The sequence below is a fragment of the Acanthisitta chloris genome, unplaced genomic scaffold, assembly GCF_000695815.1.
Source record: "Acanthisitta chloris isolate BGI_N310 unplaced genomic scaffold, ASM69581v1 scaffold1112, whole genome shotgun sequence".
Taxonomy (NCBI): domain Eukaryota; kingdom Metazoa; phylum Chordata; class Aves; order Passeriformes; family Acanthisittidae; genus Acanthisitta; species Acanthisitta chloris.
In genome coordinates this window covers 10,334-20,162 of record NW_008660857.1, presented here as the reverse complement: position 1 = coordinate 20,162, position 9,829 = coordinate 10,334, and the positions used below count along the sequence as shown (strand labels likewise).

Sequence of the window (9,829 nt, the reverse complement as noted above, 5' to 3'; positions counted from 1 at the left end):
TCAGCCTCCCCCAGCTCTGTGGCAGGTTTATAGCCAGGCTAGCTTGAAATTTTGTTCTAAAAGACAGAGAGGCTCAAACTAAATAAATCCTCTGGTTTGTACCACAGAGGAAGGTGAGTTTGGAAGAGCAGAACAGTTCCCTTTGGCCTTATAATCTCATGAGTTGTTAGAGATAAGATTTATTACGTGTGGAATGGAATCGACTACTTCCCCAATAGTCCTTTCAACAGTAAATCTTAGCTCACTGCTCATATTGCTGCAGTTCTGCCTTTAAATCCAACCTTGCTGGGCAGATCCTGTGCATTTTTCTAGGAAATGTAGCATCCCATCAAGTTTGGGCTCTGTGTGTGTGCAAAACTCCACTCAACCAGTAATACTGGGTGTCCATAGGACTCCTGCAGGTCCCAAACCACATTCCTAGTCCCCCAAGCAACTCTCTTGCAGAGCCACATCACCTCCATTGCATTTTGAGTCAAAGTCCTGCTAAGGGGTCAGGGAGAGATTTTGAGTTGATGAGCATCTGTTAGTCACCAAAATGTGGGAACCACTGATGGTTCTGCTGGTGCAGAGCAGGATTCAGGGAAAACAACAATGTGTTGGAGACTGTAAAGCAGTTTTGGAGAGTCAGTTCTTCCCAGAGTGGTGTCCAAACAGCTGTTGTCTCTCAATGCCTTTCAAACAATGTCTCTCAAACCCAATGTGAGCAATTCTCCAGTCCTTAGGATCAGAGGATTCCAGCAAGGAAAGGGTGAAGCCAGGCCAACACCTTGCCTGGGCAACCGATGCCCCCTAAGAAGAATTAATCCTCCAAGTTGCTTTATTTTCCTTGCCTGAACCTCGGGAGAACAACTGAGGTGGGAAAGCCTTTTCCACTCGCAAGGAACACCCCGAACTCCTATGCATTGTTTTGTCTTACCCTTTTTTTCTCTTACTCTGGATGTGCCCAAGCTTTGGAGCTGCTTCCAGAGCTGGCTGGAGCCTCAGAGCCCTGCACACCTGTGTTGTTTCAGTGCACTGCCAACCCTTGTTTCCCGAAAGTCCAGTGCATTAACACCGTCCCCGGCTTCCGCTGCGATCCCTGCCCTCCTGGCTTCACTGGGCAAGTGCTCCAAGGGGTTGGGCTGGCATATGCCAGGGCCAACAGACAGGTAAGGCTCAGCAACAGTTCTGTGTCCTTCAGAAGCCAAACACTCTCTCCTGTCTGTGACTGGGCTTGAATTCTTCGCACAAACAGGAGGGAAGTACAAGGTGATGCTTCCTACAGGCGGAAGGAATTCCTCCCTGGGAGGGTGAGGAGATACTGGCACAGGTTGCCCAGATTGGTTGTGGTTGCTTCATCCCTGGAAGTGTTCCAGGTCAGGTTGGATGGAGCTCTGAGCAACCTGGAATAGTGGAAATTGTCCCTGCCCATGGCAGGAGTGGGACTGGATGGGCTTTAAGGTCCTTCCGACCACCAAATTGGCTGCGGCTGCTCCATCCCTGGAAGTGTTCCAGGCTGGGTTGGATGGAGCTCTGAGCAACCTGGGCTAGTGGAAATTGTCCCTGCCCATGGCAGGAGTGGGACTGGATGGGCTTTAAGGTCCTTCCAACCCAACCCATTCTGGGATGGTGTGATTCCATGTATTGGTGGGAGGTTGGGTGCAGGGAGAGAAGAGACGTGTCCAGGATGTCCTGTCACATCAGCCCCCAAACCACTCTCAGGCCTTACCTGTGCCAATCTGATGTTGGACAGAACATTCTGACACTGTGGCTGTGGATCCAGCCTGGGGAATCCTTCCTGCTAGGACACAGAAGAGTTCATGCAGCTACTGCCACCCCTCTCCCAGCTTCCCTGACAGCTCCAGACAGATTAAAGCCAACCCCCAACAGCCTGGGCTCGGTGGGTTAGAGGGATCCATTGCTCCAGGCAGGAGAGCACATGGCTCAGGTCATGGGACACAGCACTGACCTTCCTGCTCCACTGACCCTCTTCTGTCCTTCACACTAAGGAGCTATTGTGGCAGCTCAGCTCACAGCTAAGCTGTTTGCCCAGGCTCCAATCCGATGGCTTTGGAGAAGGGAAACAGTTTGCTCAAGGTCAGGAGTACTGCTGGGATCTGCCTCAAGCTTGTCAGGAGGAAAACTTACTAGCCTTGGGCTAGTAAGGTGTGTCAGGGCTTTGCTTCTGCACCTAGTGATGCCCAAGCTGTGGGATCTGCTGTGGTGGCTGCTCAAGAGTGAAGTTAATGTGTGTTTTGTTCCTCCTGGGCAGGTTTGCACTGACATCAATGAATGTGAGACAGGTGGTGCCAACAACTGTGTCCCAAACTCCATCTGCATCAATACAAGGGTAAAGACTTGGGGTCATGGAGATGCTTCAAGGGCTGGGGAACCTCTCCCATGGGGCCAAGCTGGGGGAGATGGGGATGTTCAGACTGGAGAGGAAAATCTCCAGGGAGAACTTAGAGCCCCTTCCAGTGCCTAAAGAGGCTCCAGGAGAGCTGCAGAGGGACTTGGGACAAGGGATGGAAGGACAGGACACAGGGAATGGCTTCCCACTGCCACAGGGCAGGACTAGATGGGATATTGGGAAGGAATTCCTCCCTGGGAGGGTGCTGAGGGGTTGGAATGGATTTCCCAGAGCAGCTGTGGCTGCTCCATCTCTGGGAGTGTTCTGTTCCAGGTTGGATGGGGCTTGGAGCAACCTGTCCTAGTAGAAGATGTCCCTGCCCATGGCAGGGGGTGGGATGGGATGAGCTTTCAGGTCACTCCAACCCAAACCATTCTGTGATTCCATGATTCTGTGATGTTACTGAGAAGCCTCGTGGATCTCTCCCAGGCTTTGGGACCTCTGTTAGCTGTGGCAATGCAGCTGCTGAGGAAAGGCTACAGCCAGGACTGGTGTTTCATTCCCTGTTCCTTTTTTTTTTTTTCCTGCAGGGATCCTACAAATGTGGAGCCTGCAAACCTGGGTTTGTGGGGGATCAGATCAGTGGCTGCAGGAGTCAGACAGCACGGCGCTGCCCCAACGGGGAGATCAGCCCCTGCCATGAGAAGGCAGAGTGCATCGTGGAGCGTGACGGCTCCCTGTCCTGCCAGGTCAGCTGGGCCCACCCTGTCAGTCCTGCCAGGTCAGCTGGGCCCACCCTCCAGCTGGGCTCTGGGCCCACCCTGTCTCTGGGCTCTGGGCCTAACCTCCTCTGTGACTGGAGTCTGGTCCAAATGCTCCTGTGATTGGAGTCTGGTACTAACCTCCTGAAACTGGGGTCTGGTCCTAACCTCCTCTGTGATTTGTGTCTGGTCCCACCTCCCATGATTGGGGTCTGGTCCTAACCTCCTGCAATTGGGGTCTAGTCCAACCCACCTTGCAACTGGGCTCTGGGCCCACTCTGTCACTGGGCTCTGGTCCTAACCTCCTCTGTGATTTGGGTCCCTGTGATTGAGGTCTGATCCCACCTCCCATGATTGGGGTCTGGTCCTAACCTCCTCTGTGATTTGTGTCTGGTCCAAATCTCCCTGTGATTTGTGTCTGGTCCCACCCCCATGACTCGGGTCTGGTTCTAACCTCCTGGAATTGGGGTCTGGTCCAAATCCCCCTGTAATTGGGATCTGGTCCCACCTCCCATGACTGGGGTCTAGTCCTAATCTCCTCCAATTGGGATCTGGTCCAAATCCTCCTGTGATTAAGGTCTGGTCCTAACAACCCCCATGACTGGGGTCTGGTCCTAACCTCTTCTGTGATTTGTGTCTGGTCCAAATCCCCCTGTGATTGGGATCTGGTCCCACCTCCCATGATTTGGGTCTGGTCCAAATCCCCCTGTGATTGGGATCTGGTCCCACCCTCCTGTGATTGGGATCTGATCCAAATCCCCCTGTGATTGGGGTCTGGTCCCACCGCCTGTGATTGGGATCAGGTCCTAAACTCTTTGCTGCTGGGTCTGGTCTCCACCTCCCCGGGACTGGAGTCTGGTCCAACCCTCCAGCGATTTGGGTCTGTTCTCTCCCGTTTCCCTCGCCCTGTGCTCTGTCTCCCGGGTCTGCCACTGCCCTCTCCTGGAGAATCTTCCTTCCCAAAACATCCCAGCTCTTCCTTACCACCTCAGCTCCAGCCACAGCTCTTCCAGTGCTCCCTGGAGGACTGGACTGCTCCTGGCACCTCCCATCCACTCCTGGTTGGTTGGGGATTGTTTTTGCCTGAAGCACTACAAGTTTGTCGGTCAGGGAAGATCACACACAGCTCTGCAGGAGAAACCTCTGTTCAGCAACCTCAGAGCCAAGTTTTGGGACTTCCTCTGCCTTTATACCCTGAGGAACAAGCAAAGAGCTTGGATCTGAGCTATTTCAAGTGCTGTTTACCCCAGCAAAGTTTCTTCCAGGCAATATTTTCCCTGTGGAGGTTTTTTCCCTGGATTTGCAATGTTTTGTGCTGGTTCCTCTGTAAAACCTTCACTTTTGGGAGGCACCCAGCCCCCAGGGGACTCAGCACAGCCTCCTTTTGTCTACCTCCTGCCTTGCAGTGCCTCGTGGGGTGGGCAGGGAATGGCTATGTCTGCGGGAAGGACACGGATATCGACGGAGTCCCCGACGAGAAGCAACGCTGCTCCGACAAGAACTGCCGCAAGGTAAGAGCAGCTGCTTGGAATTCCTCTGGGAATTGTGGGCAGTTCTGACCTGAGAGCAGGCCTGGGGTGCTGGTGAGACCCTGGAACAACATTCCCACCAGTTTGTGGCTTTCCTTGCAGGATAACTGCATGACTGTCCCCAACTCTGGCCAGGAGGACGCAGACAGGGATGGAATTGGAGATGCTTGTGATGATGATGCTGATGGAGATGGGATCCCAAACACTGAGGTTTGACTTCTGATGCTTCAAATCTGTCCCACAGAGCTCCTGCACTTTTAGTGTGGATTTGGAGGCCCCACAGGCCACAGCATGTGCTGTTTGCTTTTAGTCTGGATGCTCTGAAGAGTCTCTAAACAAGCAGCCAGGAGAGAACATCCTGACTGTGAAGGGACTTCACAAGTCCTGGTCCTCTGAGAGGGAGGGAGTCACTCACTAGATCACTTGTATCAGGTGTTTCGAGACACCTCCAGGTGCTGCTCTCTGAGCAGGTCACCAGGACAGAGCACAGCAACCATAAACCATTAAGGTTTAAACCTCTAAGCTCCTCAAGTCCAACCATTAACCTGACATTGCTCTAACCCTTAAACCATAGAATCATCAAGGCTGGAGGAGACCTCTAAGATCATCAAGTCCAACCATTAACCTTTCACTGCTCTAACCCTTAGACCATAGAATCATCAAGGCTGGAGGAGACCTCTAAGATCATCAAGTCCAACCACTAACCTGTCACTGTTGTAACCCCTAAACCAGATCCTCCAGTCCCAGATCCAGAGGCCTCTTCAACACCTCCAGGGCTGGTGACTCCACCATCTCCCTGGGCAATATTCCTGAACACCCTAACAGGGAAGAAATTCTTCCTACCATCTCCTCTGCCCTGTCTCAACTCGAGGCCATTCCCTCTGGTCTTCTCCCTGCAGCCCTGGCAGGACAGACATCCCTCAGCCTCTGTCCCCTGAGCCTGTCCCTGTCTCCCCAGGACAACTGTGTGTACACAAGGAACACAGACCAACGCAACATGGACAAGGACAACTTTGGGGATGCCTGTGACAACTGTCGCCAGGTGAAGAACAACGACCAGAAGGACATCGATGGGGATGGGAAGGGAGACGAGTGCGACGACGACATGGATGGAGATGGTAAGAGCAGCTGAGAGCAGAGGTGGTGCTGCCCCAAGACCCTCAGGGCAGCTCCAGCCTCCACAGAGCTCATTCCTACTGGGAATCCTGCTGGGGTGAAGCACAGCTCAGCACTTAAGGGGCCAAGCTGAGCAGTCCCAGGATCAGTTAGGCTGGAGAGGACCACGGAGGGTCACCTAATCCAACCTCCTTGCTCATCCTAGAGGCTGCTCAGTCCTGCATGAATGCAATCCCAGCCTGGAGCCATGTTCTCCAGGGCTTTAGCTTTCTCTCAGGAATGAGAATCATAGAATCATAGAACCAACTGGGTTGGAAGAGACCTCAAAGACCATCAAGTCCAACCCTACTGTGGTCACTAGCCCATGGCACTAAGTGCCACATCCAGTCTCACCTTGAAAACCTCCAGGGCAGCACATTCCAATGCCAAGATCAGGACATTTCCTCCCAGTTCACAGAATCCCAGACTGGTTTGGGTTGGAAAGACCTTAAAAATCATCTTGTTCCCACCTGTGCCATGGGCAGGAACACCTTCCACTAGCCCAGGATGCTCCAGTGTGGCTGGAGCAGTCACAGCTGCTCTGGGTAACCTGTGCCTGATGTTCCTCCAGCTGTTCCTCCTGCTCAGACACTCTGTGGTGCAGTCTGGGTGTGGTTTGAGACCTGCTTGGCTGTAACAACATGGGATGGACACAACTACTGAGATTGTTGCTTCATTCCATGACTCCAATCGTCCTGGATTTTTTGCCATTGTTGCCTTGATGAACCCACTCTGCCTGTTTTCCAGGGATCAGGAACCAAATGGATAACTGCAAGAGAGTTCCTAACCCTGACCAAAGAGATGGGGATGGGGATGGTGTAGGAGATGCGTGTGACAGCTGCCCAACCCTCAGCAACCCTGACCAGGTACAGGACCTGCCACCTCCAGTCCCATGGCTCACTCCTCTCCCTCAGTCACTGCTGGTGTCTCCTGCTTGGTGTGCACACCTGGGAGCTCACCCAGAGCACCACTGGCACTGCCAACCTGCAGCACAGAAGGTCAAACATCAGTCCAAGTTGCCCTCTGGACTTCTCCCTTCCTGCCCTGTCCTCCATGGCACTGCTGGAGCTCATCAGGGCAACCTGAAGCCCCACAGAAACTCTGCTCCTGCCCACAGCTCTCTCTGTTCTCTCTCTGGCTTGTTCCTCCTCCTCCTCCTCACTGATGGAAAATGTAAATGATTATCACTTTGTTTTACCAGAAAGATACTGATCACGACCTGGTGGGAGATGTCTGTGACACCAACCAGGACAGGTGAGACCTTGCTGCAAAAATGATATTTGTTTGCATGAAATCCTGGGGATGAAGGGAGAGGAAAAGGCTGTGACAACCTGGCTGGATTTATCCCATAAAAATATGGAAGTTGAGAGAGGTGGAACTTTCTTCAGGCCTCAAAAGCTGTGGCCAGTGGAGTAGGGATCACTCCCAGGCTGTTCACACACTCCAGAAGGAATTTTCCTGGTCTAGTTCTGGTGTGACTCGTAATTTAAGACTTCATTAGGCTCAAATCAACTCTTGCTGAGGATCCCAAGCCCTGGGAAGGTGCTGTGGGTAACCTTTACCTGTCCTTCTCTCCACCAGTGATGGGGATGGTCACCAGGACTCCAGGGACAACTGCCCAACAGTGCCCAACAGCTCCCAGGTGGACACGGACAACGATGGGCTGGGGGATGAGTGTGATGATGATGATGATGATGATGGGATTCCAGATGTGAAACCTCCAGGCCCTGACAACTGTCGCCTTGTCCCCAACCCTGGCCAAGAAGATGCAGATGGTAAGGGAAGTTCCTTGGGGGTTTCTCCACTCCTGGTGGCCACAGCAACTCAGATCTCCTCAGTCATGCCTTGAGCCAGTCCTGTGTCATCTTCACATCTCCACAGCCCTGACACCAGGGGCATATCTGGGAAACATTCTCTTGCAGAAGTGTCTATGGTTTGAGGAGTTTCTCTGTTCTCTGCCTGCAAGAGAAGCCTCTGAGGGTTCCTCAGTGCTCTGAGCACCTCCACATGTCACACCTTCACCTGTGCCCACCCAAAGCAAGGGGCAGGACAACCTACTGATGGCTCCTTCCTCCTCTTCTTGTGTGGTGCTGCAGGTGATGGTGTGGGGAACCTGTGTGAGAATGACTTTGACAGGGACATGGTGATCGACAGGATCGACGTGTGCCCCGAGAACGCCGAAGTGACACTCACAGACTTCAGGGCCTTCCAGACTGTGGTGCTGGACCCTGAGGGGGATGCACAGATTGATCCTAACTGGATTGTCCTCAACCAGGTAGGACAGAGCTCCAGCAGGGCCTGGTGGGTCTGTGGCCACCTGGATGCAGTTTTCCTTGGAAGACTCTTCAGTCTTCATACCATTCACCAGTGAATCCTGGAGTGAATCCTTGGGGCTCCTCATCACTGGCCAAGGGGCAAGTTGGTACCTTTGGAACTGTACTAACAAGTCAACATTCCTCTTTCTCAGGGCATGGAGATTGTCCAGACCATGAACAGTGATCCAGGCCTGGCTGTAGGTAAGGAATTCCTCTTTGTCCTGTTGGGAAATGGTATCTGAGTTTAGCTTTGTAAGGATTTCAGACACTACTTAGTGACTCCATCCACCTCCCGAGGAAATACTTCTTGTTGTAATTAGACCCTTCAGATTTCACTTAGCAAAATCCAATCTTCATGGGAATCCATAAAAAATCAGATTTCACTTAGCAAAATCCAATCTCCATGGGAATCCATTAAAACCAAATGGATCTATGTTGCCTTGGAATGCAGTGTGTTGTTTTCCCACAGGTTACACAGCATTCAATGGAGTGGACTTTGAGGGCACATTCCATGTCAACACAGCCACGGATGATGACTATGCAGGATTCATCTTTGGCTACCAAGACAGCTCCAGCTTCTACGTGGTCATGTGGAAACAGATGGAACAAACCTATTGGCAGGCAAATCCCTTCCGAGCCGTGGCAGAACCTGGAATTCAACTGAAGGTAAGGAAACCATGGAAAAAAGAATTCCCTAAGGGATTTCCCCCTCATTTCACAGTGGGATAAGCAGCTGTAGGAAATCAATCCTTGATCCACACACTGACCAGGCTCTTCTCTGTCCCAGGCAGTGAAGTCCAAGACTGGCCCAGGGGAATATCTGCGGAATTCCCTCTGGCACACAGGAGACACCACGGACCAGGTCAAACTGCTCTGGAAGGATCCAAGGAATTCTGGCTGGAAGGACAAGACCTCCTATCGCTGGTTCCTGCAGCACAGGCCTCAGGTTGGGTACATCAGGTGAGAGGTCTTTGCAGGGCTGAGGGAACACAAAAGCAGCAACTCAAGGAGGGACTCGGTGTCCTCAGCGTGGCCTGAGGAACAGGTTCCATGAGGAAACTCAGTGTCATGGAATCCCAGGATGGTTTGGGTTGGGAGGGACTTTAAGGATCATCCAGTCTCACCCCCTGCCATGGACAGGGACACCTTCTACTAGGACAGGTTGCTCCAAACCCAATCCAGCCTGGCCTGGAACACTCCCAGGGATGGAGCAGCCACAGCTGCTCTGGGAATTCCATCTCAGCCTCTCACCACCCTCACAGGGAGGAATTCCTTCCCAATATCCCATCCATCCCTGCTCTCTGGCAGGGTGAAGCCATTCCCTGTGTCCTGTCCCTCCATCCCTTGTCCCAAGTCTCTCTGCAGCTCTCCTGGAGTTCTTTGAGGCACTGGAAGGTCTCCCTAGAGACAGCCTGGCCAGGAACACTCTGAGGGATGGGCCAGCCTGGAGATGTGTCCTGCTCACACCAACACACACTTGTTCTCCCCCAGAGCTCGTTTCTACGAAGGTCCTGAGGTTGTAGCAGACACTGGAGTTGTCCTGGACACAACCATGAGAGGAGGACGCCTTGGGGTCTTCTGCTTCTCCCAGGAGAACATCATCTGGTCCAACCTGCGCTATCGCTGCAACGGTGAGTCCCTTCTCCCCAGGAAACCACAGGATGGGGCAGCTCAGTCTGCTTTTCACTCCTCTCCCTCCTCCTGATCTCTGTTCTCTTCCCTCTCCTCCTCAGACACCAT

The 9,829-nt window shown here is 52.8% G+C and overlaps 1 protein-coding gene across 1 annotated transcript in view; it reads left to right on the top strand.

The window, feature by feature from the left end:
• COMP (cartilage oligomeric matrix protein) overlaps window positions 1-9,829 on the top strand; it is a 22,608-nt gene that overhangs the window by 8,091 nt on the left and 4,688 nt on the right. Inside the window, exons 5-18 of the mRNA XM_009069969.1 lie at window positions 1,011-1,148; window positions 2,252-2,329; window positions 2,920-3,078; window positions 4,497-4,601; window positions 4,722-4,829; window positions 5,578-5,737; window positions 6,522-6,640; window positions 6,976-7,028; window positions 7,356-7,549; window positions 7,871-8,049; window positions 8,242-8,290; window positions 8,559-8,755; window positions 8,877-9,049; window positions 9,581-9,720. Coding sequence (XP_009068217.1) covers window positions 1,011-1,148; window positions 2,252-2,329; window positions 2,920-3,078; window positions 4,497-4,601; window positions 4,722-4,829; window positions 5,578-5,737; window positions 6,522-6,640; window positions 6,976-7,028; window positions 7,356-7,549; window positions 7,871-8,049; window positions 8,242-8,290; window positions 8,559-8,755; window positions 8,877-9,049; window positions 9,581-9,720 — 1,852 coding nt within the window. The remainder of the gene's footprint in view (window positions 1-1,010; window positions 1,149-2,251; window positions 2,330-2,919; window positions 3,079-4,496; window positions 4,602-4,721; window positions 4,830-5,577; window positions 5,738-6,521; window positions 6,641-6,975; window positions 7,029-7,355; window positions 7,550-7,870; window positions 8,050-8,241; window positions 8,291-8,558; window positions 8,756-8,876; window positions 9,050-9,580; window positions 9,721-9,829) is intronic.